We start from the raw sequence: 20783 nt of genomic DNA, 5'->3' as shown, positions 1-20783 counted from the left end.
TCACATTTTACTTTAGAGAAACATCTAATGAAAGTGTCAGTAAATGTGGCACGTATGTTAGTGATTGTATGTGAGGCCTTATGTACTTATAAGTGACAAAATCAGAGCAACCTGTTTTAGATCATTTGTCCTTCCTTTACTAGAATACTGTTCTCTGGTGTGGATGTCTGCTTCTGCCAGAGACTTCTCTCATTTAGATAGTGGTTTTTGGTGATAGGTTTCTGTTTCCCAGTACAGTATTAGCAATTGTGACTTGGACCATCGACGGATGGTCTCTTGTTTGTCAATTTTTCATAAGTTGTATTTTAACAGATCTTTCACATTCACAATTGATCCCTGATCCCCTTTTCCTGCCAAGAGCAACCAGATTCGCTAAAACCGCAGCATCAATATGTAGTAAATATGCCTTGCTGTTGAACTTGCCACTTCCAGAAGTCCTTTATTCCTAACACCATTTGACTGTAGAACAGTCTCCCAGGGGATGATGTACAATTGGAATTTGTACAATGCATAACTACCCTAATACAGTTCTCCATGTATTTTGATCATTTACTTACATTTTATCTGTCTATTTATTAATATGTTAATTTCTTTTTTCATTTTTTAAGAAGTGATTTCTTTCTTTATTTCTCATTACCTTGTGTTACTTCTTTGTAACGAACACCATATTCTTTAGAAGCTTGAATTTCAAATCATTGGCCCCTGTGGGCTTGTTCTGAGTAATATAATAATAATAATAATATAATATTTTTGTGTGAGAGCAGTTTTCTTAAGCTGGCTACTGCTGTTTTTCATAAATTAGGTTGTACTTTTGAAAAGAAGTGTCATTCACTGCTACTTTAAACTACAGAGGGCATCGTGTATTTTATGACAGATTCAGTGAATTATCGTTTCTTATTTTTAGAGTTAATATGCTTACAAAACTCGGGTATTCGCTTCACCAGCCAATTAAGAGAATGTAGTTTTTGCTTTAAGTTCATCATCAACATTCCGATAACTAATGCTGTGTTCACAGTGGAATTGAAAGTGTTGCAGAACTTTGTACAGCATGCAGAAATTTTGTTACCCCAAAAATATTGTCAAGTCAAATAACAATGGTTATGTGATGGTGTTTCTCATAAAATCTCAGTAAAAGAGAGTCCTGACCATAAGTTTACCTGCTGTACTGTGTGGAATTTTTTATGAAATGGAAAAAAAATTTTAATTGTTCCCAAATAGATTGTATGATAATGGAGGCAAATATGAACTCAGATTTCACCATTGCTTTATTTTAGTTTGATTTAAGATTTTCTGATAGTGTTTGTAATGTTTTTTTATTCGGGTAACACTACAAATGGTGGAATCTATAAGGTTTTGGAATTTATAATAAGTGGTGTTTTAGTAATATTGCCCTTAAAAGTTTAAATGAGGTATATGGACTGACAACATAACATCGTCCATCAAAAGTTGGCATAAGTGATCTTTATGAGGAAGCATAGTCCTTTAACTCGACTATAGTAAAACCTGTTAGTTTGAGACTTTTTATTTTGATGCTTATATGCAAGTGACACCATCACACCTCTTTTAATTTTCTTTATTATCATTTAATTCTCAAGTACCCTAGGGGAAATGAGTAAATTTGAGTACAATTAGGGTTCAACACAATTTGAACTGTACACTGGTAAGGAAAAATCATAAAATGTCTTTTTTAAAAGTCTGCGTCCCAGCCTGTTTCTTGTATTGTTTTTGGATTGTGCTTGTGTGTGTGGGAATTCTACATGTTGGCTGTACCTGCATGCTTTTGGGTGAATGTATGAGTGCTGCAATTGAAATATGTGTATGTCTCTTATCAGATAAACCACCTCTGTTTTTACTGAATACTCTTACAGATGGATTCTTATTTTCCATGGTGTTGTGGTATTTACACACAGTAGCTGATAAGCAACATCATTATACATAAATGAATTATAGTTAAACTCATGAATTTCAAAATACAGTATATATATACTAATCTAAGGTGGAAGGATATATACTAATATTACACAATAAGAACTTTATATGAATTACTGTGTGGTGATCCAAAGAAAAATTTGCTAAATTTATAAGAAACATCTATGTTTAGAGTCATCATACTTTAAGCTTGTACAGATAAGTAGAAAAAAATTACCTGATACTCGCTGAGATTTTTTGATAACAGCAACCTATTTCAATTGCATTGGTAGTCTTATATGTTGACAATGATTAAGTTGTTCCACATAATGGTTGCATTACGTTCATAATATTGCAGAAGAGGAAAAAGGGATAAAGAATAGTTTTGTGGAAATTCAGTAATAATTTTTTTTATTAAAAGAAGACATTACACAAAAGTATGTAAGGATGAAGAAAAACATTTTTTTTTCTACAAATGAAGGGGAGCAAGTGGCTTTTCCTAGGTTCAGATTTTTGAAAAATTTAATGCTCATAATTTTATGATCATTTACTGAAGCAGTTTGCAAACTAGTACCAAATGAGGCAAGTATGATTTTCAGAATAACCTTGTTATTCTTGCTTTGTAGTTTTATTTAGCCATGTTTGAGGTTGTTTTCCTCGGCTTTTAAAAAAAAAACTTTCATTTGCTCTGACTTCTTGCCATTTATTATGTAATTGAGACCATTAGTTTGCGTAAGAATGGGATTTTCAAGTTACCCAAGTGTAAAGTAAGTCTACTTTCATTACGTAACATTATATTAAACTGTTAATCCTTATGTTTATGAGTTTGAACCAAAACACGTTGATGTTAATGAAATAGTTTCATATCTCACTTGCTGGATACCATAGGTTTAATCATTAGTGATCTTTAGAATAACAACATTGCCCTCTTAGCAAGCAAAATCGTAAAGGTCCCTCTTCCCTACAGCTGCTGAATTGCTTTTTAATAGCCTGATGAAAAACTGTATAAAGAGATGGCCCATGTAAATTGGATGGAACAAATAAGTGTTGTATTGTATGGTGGAGAATAGTAAGCACAGTATATAAGACCATGTGGAGTCATCAAAGATATTTATGTATATTGATGCCCTGTTCCATGGAATATCAGTTCCATCTACATAAAGGGAGCTAAAGGAGTTAGAAGGATCAGTTTTCATTGGAATTAATGATTGAAAATGGATCAGTGCTGTAAGATGTTTTGTCAATTGGTGACCAGTGGGCTGTAATAGTTAACTTCACACTAGTCAGGTTCTCTTAAAGATCAAAAGGAACTGTTACTGGAAAATGATAGCTTATAAAAATTCTAAATTTGAGCACAGTATAAGTTAACCACTTGGTCACGTAGCAGAGTTGATAGTTAAGATATAACTTTTACTTTTTTTACTCTGTGGGATGGCAGTATTTACATTGAAATTTAAAAAAAATGTCATGTATATATTGTTACTACAGCATGTGCTTTTTATGAAAAATAGTTAAAATTTATATATATTAAAGTATTGTATGGGCGCATCCAGAAAAGAAATTTGATGTAAGAAAGACTGTCATTCATAAACCGCCTAGGCCCAAATAGTGACATTGTTGGTACAGTGTTGGAATGTAAATGGACCCAAGGTAGTAAGGCTCTTATCCTGCTTACAACAGCTACCTGGGAGATCACAATTCACCCCTCTCCAAAGATACAGCAACTATGTTACAGGGAGGCCAAGACTGTGAAGCCATTATGTGCCAGGTTTAAAAGAAACATTCACCAGAGATTCCTAAGCCTTATCATCAGAGAGAGCAAGTGAATTTGAGGACTTACAGTAGTACCAAAAAGGTTTTTCCTGTGCTGAAACTGTTTTTTGATGGTGTAGTTGCTGTTTGTTCTAAAAGGAATATGTACTCATAAAAGATATTAACTGAATAATAAATGGCTTGGCTCCCATGATAAGACTCAAATGAGAATGGTCCATGGTCAGGGTTCCCGTGAGAATTAATGAATAAAGAGGGATAAAGAACTTCTAGGTTGGTTTATATTATGACCAAAAAGTGACTTGCCCAGCTGTGTCGGGACAGAATGTAGAATAACTCCTCCATCCTAGCAATACTCAGAAATTTTGCAACATCAAAGCAAAGTGAGGGATCATCTCCCCTCTTTTTGATTTGATATTTGTGTAAGGGATTAACAGTGAAAAGAGGAATAAGGCACCTGTAGGTGTGTTACCCTGGTGACAATGAAGACTTGCCTAACCTTGTCAAGATGGAATGCAGGATAATTGCTCTGTTCCAAAAACAGCTCAGAAGTTCCATGGCATATACACAGTATTTATATTTATATATATATATATATATATATATATATATATATATATATATATATATATATATATATATATATATATATATATATATATATATATATATATATATATATATATATATATATATATATATATATATATATATATATATATATATATATATATATATATATATATATATATATATATATATATATATATATATATATATATATATATATATAGATGCACGTGACTTCAGTGTATGTTTAATCCCACAGGAAAATGACAGGCAGAAGTTCAGTATATATATAAAATTATTAACAGGACCTCATTGAGACTGGGTGGTATCTAGTGATATTTATTCAGAAAAAGTTACAAGCTTTCTTGGACAAACAGTCCTCATTATCTATATATATATATATATATATATATATATATATATATATATATATATATATATATATATATATATATATATATATATATATATATATATAAGTAATCCCTCAATTATCCTGATCTTCCTTATCCAGAACTCAGTATTATCTGACACCCAAACCAGGGACAAGGACCAAAGATATATGATATATATATAAAATTTTTTTTTATTTGAAAAAAAATTGCTCTTCAATTGGTATATTTATTTTGGGTGACAAAGTTTAACAGTAATATAATTAAACTACAGGTATTTTTATATAATCCAAATTGTTTAACACAACAAAAGAGGAGAACAGGAAGTAATTTTTTTATCCTGTTGAGTAAATATGCATGCAACTTAGATATACTATTAGCATCTTTATTAATAAGGGCACTGATAAGAGATTTGCTCAGTTAGGTGTTTATGAAGATAATGAATGGAAACAATGAAGTCCAGACTGGCAGGAGAATATTGATAAGGAGATTCCCCGAGCAATTAAGAATGAGACAAATCTCACACAAAAATGTCGGTATAGTACTCAAGATAACAAAAATCCTCATTATGTTGAAATCTCTTAAGGTCACTTTCCTTATATTGAAAATTAGAAAGGGAGCCAAGAAAGGTGAAAATATGAAAGTGCTTACTCTTAGTACTGTAAACAAGATATACATGCTTGGAGGGATACCCAGGGAGCAAAACAAAATCCATGTTTTAACATGAAATGGGAATATCATTAGGAAACTATTCCCAAGGGAACCTAAAATTCCATGATTAACTTTTCTCAGTAGATAGTTGTGACATTGGTAGGAAAGCACTGGACAAAAAAAAAAAAAAATACTCTCATTGGAAGACGGTGGTGTTTATACTAAAAAGACTGAACTACCTATACCATAGTGGAAGAGGATTGAATTGTGATCTTACTGGTAGTTGTAGGCAGGATAAGGATCCTTCCTGTCTAGAGGCCACTTACATTCCATCACTGTACCAACAGTGGTACTGTTCTGTCCTAGACATTATAGGAGAGAATTTTTTATATTAGTTGGTGTGTCCTATGGAACCCCAGTAGGACTATAAGGGTTAACCACTTGAAGATGGGCGGCAGTTACACTATCAAAAGTATACATTTTATCACGATACTAAAACTTTATCATTCAGATTAGAAAAGCAAAATGCAATTATTAGATTGAAAGTGAATTTAAGAATGATTTTTAAAAAGTAAATATGGTGATAATGATTGGTTGCCCTGAAAGTAACTGCTAATTGACAGTGATTTAAATGCTTTCTCAATTTTGCACTGTAACGGGCTATCATTGGGCTTTGTCGTCTTGTTGAATTGTTATCTTTAAATAATTCAGTTTGTTTCTCAGAGACTTTTCTGTTTCTTTGGAAAACAATTTAGATGACAGTTATTCATAAATGTTAAAGTTTGATAGATAATGACTTTTATGTGCATATTTATATATACTGTATCTTAGAAGGTTTCAAGTTCACAAAAATTCTCTTATTAGACATAGCTTTAAAAATTATTTTTTTATGGCTTACTAGTAATTGACAGGTCTCATTAAAAAATCATAATGTATTTTAGACAGAGCAAATAGAAGTTTTCAAGCAAAATTTATGCTTTTGTGGCCTCAGAAGTATGGGCTTTATTGTTTTACAAATGTCAGAAAATTTGTAAGTGTATTGCTATGTGGTTGCTGTAATATTGAATTTGGTTATTGCTTGTTTGCATATTTAAAGTTGCTAATGTGAGTCAGACTTTCTCTTGAATTGAGTTCAGGTAAGTGGCCCATCTTTGTTTGGGAGTTACTTCTACAAGAAGGTATGTGCAGTAGCTTTGGATCACTGAAATAGTGGTGTGGTTTTTCAAAACTTTTTCATTGTAATTCTCCTCCACTGTGAACTTACCAAATTAACATATGATTAAAAAGTTCTATAGTATGCCTGACCAAAATTTTGCAATATGTATTTTGCTTTTTTGATACTAATTTTGATTAATTAGTTTTGTTCCCTTTGTCTTGTACATTATATTAACCTATAGAACACGACACTTTTAAGGAAACAACTAGGGTCTTGACTATCCTTTACTTAAGATTATTGAATTCTTGAATATGCTGTATGATTTTAGTATGATTTTGCTCATGTGTTGACTGTAGTGATTGAATTAGATTTGTAGTATGCTGTATGACTAGGTTATTTGAATGTTAACAATTAACAAACTTCCATTGAGCTTTTGTCTTGATTGTTTTAGTATTGTCACACCAAGACACTTATGTAACAATTGACCAATACAGATCCTCTTTCTCAACTGATTTGAATGGTTGTATAGTTTAGATGTAAACTTTAAAATCCTTTGTTTACAAGTAGAATATCATATTTTTTTCACTTTTATGCAAGTGATTTTGTTAGTGTTTGTGAAGCACAGAGTTTTGTGCCTTTCTAGTGTGCAATGGAATGTTTGATAATGGAACTTCATGAAATCTTTTTTGGGAATTTTGCAAGTGCGTATTGCATTTTATTTCATGTCAGGATAGCAAGGGAATTACTTAGATTTTATTTGAGATAGAAAAAGATAATACAAATCTTTTGAGAACTTTGAATCAAACTTTGATTAGCAGTTTCTTAACAGGGTTTAAAAGGTTTTGGCCTTATGAAAGAGGAGGATATTTGTTTTTACTTCACCTTTATTGAAATGTGCTGACTTGCAGTATTTCCATTGTTACAGTGGGAACAGTATTGTGATTTAGGCACAGGTTTTTCTATTTTGGAAATATTAGCAAAAAATATTTCTTTAAAAGTAATTGTTTATGTTTGATTGTTCTTACTATTCAAAATGTGCTCATTCATAGAACCAATCCAAAATGTAAGCTTCTACAGAATAGAATGCCTGTATATAAAAAAGCAACAAAGAGCAACAAAAGAAGATAGGCACAATAGAAAAGAGATAATACATAAGAATTTATGCATGAGTAAATGGCAGTTAAGAAGTGTCAGAAGAATTAAGGCAAATTGGCATGGCTCTTTTAAGTAAGTTTGCAGCCTTAGCAACCTTAACTTTCCTAGGAAAACTGCTGAGTAACTGTTAGTAATACTTAGCAGGTTGGAAAGATAGCATATTGACAGAATATTTGATTTGCTTTGCTTGAAAAACTTGTAACTTTGCTGTAAGGCTATATGTAAATTGAAATTTTCTCTGGGTTTTTGGAATTAAAGAAATTTTTATATTTGTTCACATTGAGTACCATGATATAGACAGCCTTTATGCTTTGGAAGGTTTGACTTCTTTGTTTATAATTATTTGGATTTTTGTTGGACCAGAGGATATTTTGCTCATGGTGTCTCTCACAAATGTCTCCCAGTAGTATGCAGAGTATAAAACTTTCTACCAACATTTGACATAACTGATTTATTAAATGAAAGAATTTATGTACATTATAGTAACACATTTTATTATTGAAAAAAGAAATAAAAATGAAGGGTTAAAGAAGCAAAGTATTTTATTGAGGGTAGTTTTCTGTTTAGTTATGTATATACAGGACAAAGATAAGCACTAGTACACTCATTCATAAAAGACTGAAAGTAATCATGAATAAGTTTAGAATTTGAAATACAGGTTATTATTGAAATCCACATTTGCATTGATGAAAACGACTCATGGTCAGGGTATACCAAAGGCTGATGTGGCAATACAGGAACCAAAGCTCCTGGTACAGCTAAGGGGAGAGCAGCAGACCTGGCAGCTGTCAAGGCAGATGACATGGGAACACGAGAGGACAGGAAATGGGACAATAGGCCACTGAAGGTTGGAACTCCTGGAAGGCCTAGAGAAGCCAAGATGCCAGCCATCTTTGAGCCTCTGATCCTGAAATAGAACAAGCTGGTGCTGCCTCCTCCCTCACAAGGGGGAGAACCTCCTAACCCCCCAGAGAGATCGGGGGCAGCCAGAAAGATAATATCTCATGATCCCTCTCGTGAAACTTCCAAAGTCAACGCTGTGAAAGAATGGGAAGGGGTAAAATCTTCCAAGGAAGAAGAAGCAACTGGAGGAAGATTGAGCATAGAAGAGGAACCAGAAGGAGATGAGAAGCAGCCATCAAAGGAGGAGAAAACCCCTTCCAAGATGACACCTGCTTCCTCCTCTGATGCTGCTTCTTGGCAAAATTCCTAAACTGCTCAGGAGGCCAAGAACGACATTCAGAACATGGATTAGTAACGTTACACACATTAGTTCTGCATCTGCTGCAAGTAGAATGGGGGTCAGTCTTAAATGATGGAAAAAAACGTGAACAAGGGAAGCCACCAATGCCAGGACATTTTCTCTGAGGCTTAGGCACAGAGGCGGAGATGAGATATGGGTTTGCACGTTCAAGTGCAACACAAAACGCACAGTAAAAGCATTAATACACAATCACACAGAACAGCACTATTTCATAACACAAAAGGCAAACCAAAGAAGAAAAATGAGCAGGAAAACACCAGTTTCTGGAAGGATGGGCAGTAACACATCCTTCTAGTAAGGTGGTAAGGAAGAAACTGATACATCACGGGGTTGTTGGGTGAAGGTAGGTTGGTTGTTTCCTCCTATCTCACCTGAGTAGCCAAACCCCTTTGCCACCAATACCTTGCTCTACAATCTTATATGTTTTTTACTGGTTTCCAGTTGGCGCTAGAAGATTTATCCTAACGTTAAGACCATAGGATTGTTTGCTATGAAATGTACAAATTAATTAAAAATTTGTCATATTTTCTGAAATCTCTTATGAAGGAAGTTATTTCTTGAGTTCCAAAGACTAAGGAATTTTTAAAGCAAATGCTTATTGTGAAGGGAACCAAGCTACTGTAATGAAATCATTATTGCTTATTTGCAAATTTAAAACTATTGCAGTTGAGAAATTGTGACCAACTCTAAGGCTAAGAAATGTTGTTCATCTTGTACTTTTACCACAACTAGCATTGCATTAGGAGGTCTAGTTTTGTGGTATTCATTATTTTCTGGTTATAGTAAATCACTTTCCCAAGCAGTCTGCAAAGTTTTCCTCAATTTGTGTGAAATGCAAGGAAAAAGTTCTGTGAAAGGCAAATCAACTTTATACTTTAGTTTTAGATGAAATACAGTATGTAGCAGTTTTTTCTATCATTGTCTCTTGGGTGTATTATGTGGTAAGGTAATATTGTTTATACCACTTTCATGAGCCAAAAATCTCATATTGGACAGATAGTTATGGTAAACTGACTTGGCAGATTGACTGAAAGCTGTAAGTTAATTTGTAATGTCTTAGAAAATTTTTGTTTTTATAATGATAACCAGTGGGACATATTGAGTATATATTAGCTAAGAGGGTCCAGCACCTCTTTTTCACCTGTGCAAGAACACTACGGTAATCTTTCTGTCCATGGTGTTGAAATACATCACCAGTGGATTATTGAATGTGTAATTTGTATTTTATTATACAAGTAGCTATTTATCCTACATACAAGAAGCAAGGACTCTTGTATTTTAATCTAAGAAAGTGTAAATCTCAAGTTTTCTTAAGAGTTGTAAGGTATTCCTGACCCTGCAACCTTCACTTGATGAAACTGATATCCTCCTCTCTCATTTTAGCAAGTATAGTAAAACTAGCTGAAAGGTATTGTTTCCCATCATAGATTTTCGGGTTTGTTTTGTGAACGCTACTTAGTTATTAGGTGATGGTCTTGCCCCTTTTTTGTCAGAAACACATTTACACTAAATTTTTTCTAGAATTGTGCTGTAAGTAAATTCATTGCCATCTAATAAATGACAAGTTTGCAGATTGAAACACTGTAAGAGTGGTAGACTTTTTAACAAGTAGCCAATTAATGATTATAGTACCATCAAAAATATAAAATTTTCCTTGTTTACAATATTAATTGAAAGTTTTCAAGTATAATTAAGTTCTGGAAACCTAATCATATATTTCACTAATTTGCATTCCTTAGCATGATTTACTACTTACAATTAATAATTCTGCAGTGAACTCAGATTCTTTATCCATGTAATCATATGCATTGTACACTTTTTGATTAAACTTCTGTTTCATAAAGGGAATATTTCTATTTTTAATTTGGCATTTAATATGAAATTGCATAAATTAACAACTCCTATAGATACACTCCATTGCATTTTTCTGAAGCTTTTGTGGGCTATGTATATATGTGTGTGAAGTCAGCTTAACACTGCGTGCTGGCTTGCTCTGCCCTACAGGCATGCGTAGTGGGACGGTGACCCCGAATTCTCCCTCTCGTCCTACTTCTGCCCTCAGCCAAGGATCCAACAACAGCAGTCAAGTTTCCCTCAGATCCAGAACCTCTCCCCGCAAGCCACGTCCTCTCAGCATTGCAGGATCATCTCTCTCCTCTGCTGATAAGCCCCGAGATTCATCTACACTTTCCAGAGAAAGCAGACCTATGGAACGCAAGTGTATGTGTTGATTCCCCCAAAAGTAAATTTGTTGGCATTTTGTGTTGCTTGCTTGTGTTTAGCTTTATTGGAATTTTGTTCTTCGCTTTTTCAATTTACCCTCTGGTTGGTAAGTACATTACAACTTATTCATATTTGCTATATAAAAGTAAAAGTTCAATTGTTATCAGTGTCAATTTTTTTTTAATTGTTTTAAAGCTTATGGATTTCCCATGTTTCAAATACTTTAGTATTTTTTTATATTTTGCCATGCATATATATATATATATATATATATATATATATATATATATATATATATATATATATATATATATATATATATATATATATATATATATATATATATATATATGTATATGTATATGTATATGTATATGAAATTATAGGGTGACACAGACAAAAAGGAGAAATGAAAAATAAAAAATTTGAAAAATTTTCAGATACTTATATTGAGAAAATAGTTGCACTACAGAATAATAGCTGATTAGTGAAATTATTTGTGGAAAATATGGATTTTCATGGCAAACATCTTGTGACTATTGTAAAGTAATTGGCCTCTGTCATTTTCACACTACTTCATTATCAGGAGTACTGTATAATGCTGGAGCTTTTTTTTTTCCCACTAAAACAAAGTCATGCATAGAGTTCTTTGAATTTGTGAGCTAGTACATTTTTTATATTTGACCTGTAATGAGTTGCAAGCATGGTTAATGTCATCCAGAATGGCCTTATTTTTTCATTGAATTCATGTATATAACCTCAGTAACTTTGTGAACTGCAGTAGTTTCAGGATTCAGGACAATATATTTAGACACGGGGCGCTATTTTTACTGTAAGGATTATTACTGCAAAAATGACTGTATTATTGGGATATTGCTCACATTCTGTTGGAGACAATTTCTCTCCGTGTTAATTTCCATGGATATGGAGATGCTAAGCTATTACATGCTGAGTGCTTTTCTACCCATAAAGGAATAGTAATAAAAGATCCAGATGTATGAAGCATAGGTTTTGTCATTAGCCATTTACTGTAGTATTTTTCACTGCACAAACCCATCACTCACACGCATCCCACTTTTGTAGTTTGGATATCCCAGACAGTGAGGTCTTTTGCTTAACAAACAGAAGAGGACTGGTAGCCAAGTATGCATTAGCACATAACTTGAAGTCTTGTCAAACACCTGCATCACTATTTGTGTGTCTGTATTGTTCCTTTTTGGAGGATTACTGCAAGCTGTGTTATTTCTTATCTGTTTTTTCATGCTTTGATGCATCCTTAGGATAACTTGGATATTTATGACTGACTTCCTTTTCATTCTACTCAAGGAGGTCCAGACTAGCTTTGAACCTCCAACTACCTGACAACCTTCATTACCCCACTTTGGCTACCTTAGGAGTGGTACCCTGTTGGTAGATAATCCCAGACGCGGGTGGAGGAAGTTGTTTTGTCACTGATACCTTTTGAAATTCCACAGAAATCTTGAAATATTGCTATTTTATGATTATTAGACTATCCAACAATTTGTTAAATGTAGGTTTCAACACAATCAGCCAAAGCTATATTTATGACTACAGTATATCCATGGCCCTTTCAGTTTCAACCATCAATCTCTACCAGGTCAAGTGGAGATAGTTTTATATTTTGCGTAGTGAAAGGGTTGTTAATCCTGTTGACTACACTAATCGTTTTTTTTTTTTTTTGTGGTTTTCTTAGTTGCTGTAAAAAGTTGCCAGTTTTGGCCGTAAAGGGATATAGGTCGGCTTTCTCACAAGTCTTTGAGCTTTGTGTACTTGGTAAAGGCCCTTCATTGGAACTTAGAAGGCTTATCCGGCATTTCTAAACCTCCCAAATGGGATTTATTTTGTTTTGAAGTTTTGCCAGACCTCCAAATGAATCCTTGCTGGAAGCCTAGCTACTGTATCTTACACTGAAAACTTTGCTGTTACAAAAGAAATTTCTCCAATTTGATGGTGTTTTGCTCTTTTCTGTAACTCACCCGCTGATGTCCTTTCCCCGCTTTGATCTGGCTTCTGACATCAGACTGGTCTTCTGTTATACATCAAAAATGATGTGGGTTCTTTTATGATTGTTGCTATAGTGCTCTACCAAGGGAATATCCAATTTGGCTTATTCATCAAATTTCTTAGGTGTTTCTGGTGTAATGGCATTCACCAGTGAGGCACCATCAATAATGAGTACGTCAGATTCTGGCTTGGACTCTGGGATCTTGACTTTGTCTTGGAGAATACTCACAAGATGTGACTTAGTACATGAGTGCAGTTTCCCATTCTTGCTGAGAGATGGAGGGCAAACTGGTTCTCATGCTTGAAAAATTCTTGGTTTTGACAAGAGATAAAAAGGAGGTAGAACAGGTAACAATCCTTCTTAAGTAGCTTTGCCTCAGATTGATTGGCTGGTAGAAATAATGACTATCATTCTGCATTTTATCCATAAAAGTTTTTGAACTGTTCCTGTCCCTTCTCAAAATGGTTTGCAACAAGTTCAGCTGCAGAGGGTTCTGCTATATCTTTCGTGTCAAGGGTCAGAAGATCTGTCTCCTCGGCAAATAGCTCCACTGCACTTGCTGGCATCAGACAGAATTGTGCCAATATCTTTTCTGAATGCTAGAACATCATCACGCCCTTTCCTATGGGCCTCAAGTTCAGGAATCCTCGAGAGTAACTGCTCTTTTAACCTGGTGGTACTGACATTTAGGGAGTCTACACCTAGTTGTTGTAGCCAGCACTTGTGTAGGGAAGCTAGGTCAGCAAGTCTGAATATTATCGGTGATGTTTCTTTATTAGTAACCTTGCTAACAATGATGTAGATAACAAGTTCAGAAAAAGACACAGGATATATCTCTTTCCATAGATCATGGTAGTTTTCCCTCTTGCTTTATTGCATTAAGATGTGCTCTCTCTGAGTTGTATAAGTTTGCCAAGCATCGTGGGTGATACTTCAGTTTTTGAGCAACAACATCACCAGCAATTAGGCTGCTGCCCCACCAAATCCATCATGTGCATCCCACACTGCCAAAGCAGCCTCGTCCTTCTATAAGCTTGTCTGTCTTCTGCATGTGTGGCCCCACCAGACAAACAAGATGGACAGTTCAGCAGCACTTGCTGTCACGGAGGAAGTGTGTGAGCTTTTGCTCTATGACTTGCTGTCAACCAAATTGGAGGATAAGAAACTACTTGTTGTAATTTCCAGACAGTATTCATATTTTTTTATTTATTATATACCAGTATACTGGAGTTTATGTATGTCTTCTTTATTCAATAGTATGGAAAAGTTCAGAGTTCTTGCTTATAAATGTATCAATATTCTAACAAAGGGCAAATTAGATACTTACTGATATCATTAAATTCCAGTTCTAAACCAGTCTCCATCCACAATTTCTGGATCACATTCTGATCGTTATGTTGGCAATGTCTGGAATCCTATATTGGCTGTCGCCAGTACACAGCACTGATTATTTCTTCCTTCATGTGGACCACTGTTCAAAGACGCACATCTGATGCGGCTAAAAACAAAATATTTTCTTCCTTGCGCGTGCAGTCCGTTAACACACATGGCACCCCCCACGCGCTGTGGGGGCCCACTCGTATTTGAATTATGGCAATTGATTGAGACATATGCAGACGCACAAACGCTTTAGCAGTGTGGGACGCACATGGCAGATTTGATGGGGCCACAACCTTTGTAAGGAACTTTCCATGTTTTAGGGTCTTGGCACATTGAGCCTTCATTCATCTCCATTGTCATTGCTCGTCTTAATTTGATATTTCATCCTCTTCTTCACACAAAAAGCATTTACCTTTGGAGGGTCTGAGGTTCTTGATCTCCTTCCACAGTTTTTCTTCTGTTCTTGATGCACTGGGAGTCACTGTTCTCTTCTGTGCTCTTTTCAATTAGGTATTATTAAACAAAAGTCTCCAGCTGTTATGATGTTTTGCTGTATTTCATATCAGTGTAGTTAATATGTTGTCTCGGTCATCTAACCATGCTGGATCAAATGATATTGGCATAGCAGTAAGAGCATGAAATAATGGTACATTTTTTGCAAGATTACCATATCCAGCAGGGTCCTGTTTCCCCTGAAATAAGCGAAGAGGTGAAATTAGTGTTTCATCACTTTTGTCCTCTTGACAAAGACAACATTTACTCCAGTCAGTTTCATTTTTGGTTTGGCATCCATAATAAGATACTTTGAACTTAAGTAGAGCTGGCCAAGGGTTTATCCTTTGACTACCTTTGCTCACTTTCATGTATGAGATACAATTAGGTTCAAGCTGTTGCCCCACACCTAACCCAATCGTTCATTCAATGTCATTTGAATCCCATGTGATCTGTTCACCACCTGGATAACATTAAAGCCCCATCATCCTTGGCTCAGCTCTCCCATGCTGGCACAACCTGTTAGTTCAGGTTGGCTATCTGATTTCTTTGGGGCTGATTAGATAGCATTTGGGGTACTAAACTTGCCGTTTAGCTGATATTGAACCCCATGCTGAGTTTCACAGCAGTGTCCATCACCAGTGTGCCCTGGTAGTGAGCGACAGACAGACACTCTCTTGGCTCTACCTCCATAGTTTAATTTTAGTTTTCCTTCTCATATATGAATAGTTTTTACTCTGATATTGAGCTTCATCTGCCCAAAGCAACTGGTCTTTTGGTGCCAAAACCTTCCATTTGCCCCATTGCTGTCTGCAGAATCCCCCTTGCCTCAGGAACGATAGTGTTGACTTGACTGCAAGATCGACCGTATAGTTTGCAATTGCAACCCTTTCGGACATTATATAGACAGAAAGAGCTCAACCTCTTTGCCTTCCCTTCATTAGTAGCCTTTTTTAGTAGCAAAAGTTGGAAATAAATGGACAGAGATTGGCATTTTTATGGTTTATGGCTGTTTTTGGGTTGCTGGTGGCCATATTGAAAAAAATGGCAGCCATATTGGGATTTTTGATGTCTAGCACTTTTTTCTCAAAAAGTGATGTACAGAGTATATTCATGCCAAATTTCATGCCTGTATCATCAATTGAACGATTCTGGCCAAAAATCACATTAAGCTGCTCCACTACCAGTGAGGGTAGTTTGGCCTTACCACAGGAATATTATAGATTCCTGAACAGCATCTTAGACAATTTCCTTCTAAAAGTTGGGCTAAGAGACAGATAACCTTTTAAAGGTTGGGCTAAGAGACAGATAACAAAGAATACTTGTCTCCTGTTCAACTGCACAAGACATTCTTGGTTCTTACAGCAGAGTGAGAGATTACTTCTTCAGTTTAAATTAGTTACAAATACTATTTTGACTGCTGGTACCTGAAATTGCCAATCTATGACCCCTTTTGTTACTAAAGATTTAGGCTCCTAACCTGTCGTAGTCTACAAAGACTCCCCTGGATCCTGCATGATTTTTTACCTTTTGGACATTCAGCAGCCCAGACATCCCACCTGAATTACAATTCAGGCCATATATATGAATAATGGGCTTTTCATGAAAGGTTGATTTTTTATATTTATAAAAAATTGACTTTATTGCTCCTCTGCCTGTTTTGACCAATGTCTATAGTGTCTAGGACATTAAAAAATCTTGAAAGTGGCCTGTATGTGAAAGATGGTTTTTTATTTTGTTGTGCACAAATACTGTAGTGTCCTACATATTTTCCTCTTTTAAATATCACAGTTTGCCATATGGTTTGCTGGCATTGATTTAAGGTATACAATGGAACACATTTTATAAGATTCAACATGTTATCCATAGTATTGTTTGATAGAGGTATCGTAATGATCATTAGGTTTGTTATTTGATATCGTTACAGTAATAAAAGTACAAGCAGGCTGAAAGGCAGAGCATTATGAGACATTTTTTTTTTTTTTAGTTGGATGCGTAAAAATTAAACAAATTTTATTAGAAGGCCATTATGAAATTTAACACATTAGTCAATATCAACAGCATGTTTGTGTTTTGTGTGCTGCTCTGGCATGTAAATTAGAAAAAATGACTAGCTAAAGCTAAGCTCAACACATCATAATGCTGCTTTGATAAGGAGCAAGGGATGAGGACTACTGTTCCATATACTGTATATTGTAGGACATTTTCAGATATTAAAGGAAGGGTTCTGTTTGAAGTGGAATTCATTGGGAATACTTTATTGCTTTCAAAAGTAACTATTTTTGTTGAGGGCATGAGTTTTATGAACAAACTGATTTGGTACATGTTTGTCAAGGGATTAAGGTGTGTTTTGTATGATGCTAAGATGAAACATTTTACACTGTGAGACAGTAAGGCTCTTAAAAATTTGGAAGTATAAAAATGATCCATTTATGTATAAATTTGACTAGATAAGATTGTAAAGGCTTATGCAATCAAAATAATATGATTTTTAGGTATATTCTTAGAGCATTTTGATATGAGGTTTTTTTATCTTTTTCCTTTATCACTAGTGTTATTTTTAGTAGAAGTTCAGTTTATCATCTCTTGACATTTCAGTTAAACTAGTGAATGTATTAAAGGACCCGCAGTTCAAAAAAGGTTCATGCCTTATTGCTTGGTGAGAGAGAGTGTGCCCTGTAATTTGAGTGGTAGGGCTCTTACTCCTCATGTCTGATCTCACTGTAGACTCATATGTTCTCATTGTAGACTGCAAGGCTTATTACTTTTGTATTCTCCTGTATCATTCAGTTATTCCCTCTGTATTTCTGGTAAAGACTAGAAAATGATCAATGTATTTTTCAGTTGTTTATTAATTAAACATTTTGAAGGGAGAAATTTGTCGAGTCTTTAGCTTCAAACAAGTTTTTTGCTTTAGGAAATTGTTCAACTAAATTAGAGAAGAAGTAAACACTAATTCACAGCTGTTCTTCTTTGACTGTTAAGCATTTTTTAAAGATTTTGTAGTTGAAACTCAAAACCAAATTTTTAAAGATTTTGTAGTCGAAACTCAAAACTAGATAAGTATTTAGGAACATATTTCAGGGGATACAGTCAGCAGTTTTTAGGTATTTGCCAGGATTCTGGGTTTCTTTAGGAATTTTGACCATTTCTCCTTTTGTACTTTACATCTTACTGTATTGTAGAAAGTAACAATGTTGCTTTTTTAAAAGAATAAAAGGTTACCAAGAGCTTCATTCCCACTTTGCATGAAAATAGACTCCAGGTATTCCAAAACTATAGTAATAGTAATGTTTTATTCATATTTGATACTTTTCAGTTGCCTGTTGACTAATTTTTAAATTCCTAATACTGGTCTAAAATATTTAAAATAATTTTTTGGAATTATTTTAATTCTCATTATGTTTTAATTTCAGTATCAGTTGGATCAGCATCATCATCTTCAAAACCAGCACGTGCCAAGAGTGCTGGGTCCGACAGAAGTGCACCTGCTACTCCAGCTCGAACTCCAGCTAAAGCCACCACACCTAAGAAGACACCATCACAAGTTAAAGCAGAAAGTGCTGCTAAGAAAGCTGTGGAAAAAAGCAAGGCAACACCAAAGGTGAAATCACAGAAAACCACACCAGCACAGAGTCCAGTTGTTGAAAGTAAACCTTTGCCTGGTGCTGTTAAGGAGAAGGACTCAGCACCTCCAAAGGACTCAGCACCTCCAAAGGACTCAGCACCTCCAAAGAAAGAAAAGTCTGCAGAACGAGAGAAATCTGCTGAGAAAATTATTCCTAAGAAAGATAATGAGCCTGAAAATGTAAACGTTGAAAATGAAGAACCAAAGCTAGAGAGTGAAATAGCTCCAGAACCAGTTGTTGAACCAGTCAAGGTAGAGCCTGAGCCAAGTAAGGAAGAAAAGGATATACCTGAGAGTGCAGAAGAACTAGGTGTTACTACTTCTAAATTAGACGTCCAGGATGCCAATGAGTTTGATGAACAGGAGAAAACTCCTGCTCAGAGGGCTGCTGAAAAGCCAGTTACTGGATATGCAACTGAAGAAGAATACAAAGCAGCATTGGCAGAAAAACGGCGTTTGGCAAGAGAAGCTAAAGAGAAAGAACAAGAATTAGAGCGTCAGAGACAGGTATGGACAGTATTTTTTCTCAAAGTCTGTGTAATGTTATTTTTTTTCTTAAGGTCATTAATGACTTTGGTATAAATTTCATGAGATCAGTGCTTCAGAAACCATTTATGATTATTGTATTTGCTTTTAAATATAAAAAGAAAATTTTTCATTTCAAACCATGTAGATAAAACTAGGAAAGGGATTCTATAATTACTGTAAAATTATAAAGTAAGTTATAATGTTTCAGCTTGGGGAAAATGTGTTTTTTCTTCCATTTTATGATGGTGTAAAGAATGAATTTTTTCTATTTAATATCCAACTGTTGTTTGCTGCAAGTAATTCTGTATATACTTTAATCTGAATTGTTGGTTCAAAAGTCAATAAGAACGAGCTTTATTTTCTGCCTACACTTCAAACCTGGATAAATAACATCAAGTCATCAGAGCAAGAATATTTTCTTCCTAAGATGAATGACATACAAGGCTGATCATGGTACTTGAACAGCTTCAGAACACAAAGTGTAGAGGTTATAGTGCTTATGAGTAAAAGTTCACAGCATACAATCACAGCTCTTTAGAGCACTGCAGAGAGAAACTATACTTGGTGCAAAGGTAAATAGGTTCTACTTTAATTTTAAGAAACTGTTTGGTGGAGAAACAGATGAGAAGCTTGAAGAGCACATATTGCTTCATAAACTTATCCTTACCAAAAATGTTGTGTTGCTGTATGGCTTCAAGCCCAAAAAACTGATAGGTCTGTTAGGTTTGTTAGAAAATTACCAAATGATATGTTTGAAAGGTCTGTTAGGTTTGTTAGAAAATTACCAAATGATATGTTTGAGGGATTATTAAGAAAAGAGAGACAAAAATTAACTAACAAGTAGACTGTTTTATCTGTTCCATTTAGAGATGTTGTCAGGTTTTCCATATTAGTATCACTGAGAGTTTAAATTTAGATTAACTTTGCTAAATGTATTCCGTAGTTTGAACCAGCAACCATGCCACAAGGCCTGCTAATTAGTGTTAGATCTTTTATCAGGGGCCATTAATCAGTTGTGCTTTTCAATTTCTAGGTGATTACCCATCATTGCTGTAATATGAGTACTTGGTCACAAAACTCTTTATTTGTGTTAGGCAGTTGTAGAATTGTGTTCTAATGGTGTTTAAGATGCTGAGTCCCAGAAACTAAAATACAATTGTACCTTTCCCAAATTAGACCCATATATAACCCAGTCCCTGAATGCACAAGATGCAGAAAAAGACTTACAGTATTATATAGACTTACAGTATTATATACAGGAAACCAATTTTTGAAATAAATTGTCGCTCATCAACATTTTCAGTTTATTCAGTTGTTAGAATTTTAAGTTGTAATTTGCTAACTGATATCTTCACTGAGAATAAACCATTTGGCCCAGACCTATTACTATCAAGAATGTTAAGTCTGTTATCTGTTTAAAATATTTATTATTAATAATAATATCCACATCTCACAGTATTTAATGCATGTATTCAATTATCTTTAGATAACTACATAATACAGTAAACCTCTGATGTGAAATTTTAAGAAATGTGATGGTTAAAATTCTAACATTATTTAAAATTTTTAAATACAAGCCACTTGCTTGGTCCTTTCCTAGATTTTTAAAGAAATTTTTGGAAACTTTATTTTTTTACCAG

At 34.5% G+C, this 20783-nt stretch overlaps 1 protein-coding gene across 50 annotated transcripts in view; it reads left to right on the top strand.

Moving 5' to 3' along the window:
- LOC136836475 (ensconsin-like) overlaps positions 1 to 20783 on the top strand; it is a 652260-nt gene that overhangs the window by 562852 nt on the left and 68625 nt on the right. For 40 of the 50 annotated variants that reach the window (XM_067100793.1, XM_067100795.1, XM_067100786.1 and 37 more), the window contains 2 exons: positions 10871 to 11086; positions 18404 to 19122. In XM_067100793.1, coding sequence (XP_066956894.1) covers positions 10871 to 11086; positions 18404 to 19122 — 935 coding nt within the window. The remainder of the gene's footprint in view (positions 1 to 10870; positions 11087 to 18403; positions 19123 to 20783) is intronic. The other 10 variants (XM_067100801.1, XM_067100791.1, XM_067100799.1 and 7 more) reach the window with 1 other exon arrangement.

This window comes from Macrobrachium rosenbergii, chromosome 56 (assembly GCF_040412425.1).
Source record: "Macrobrachium rosenbergii isolate ZJJX-2024 chromosome 56, ASM4041242v1, whole genome shotgun sequence".
In the NCBI taxonomy this organism is placed as follows: Eukaryota; Metazoa; Arthropoda; class Malacostraca; order Decapoda; family Palaemonidae; genus Macrobrachium; species Macrobrachium rosenbergii.
This window is presented reverse-complemented; position numbering and strand designations above follow the sequence as displayed.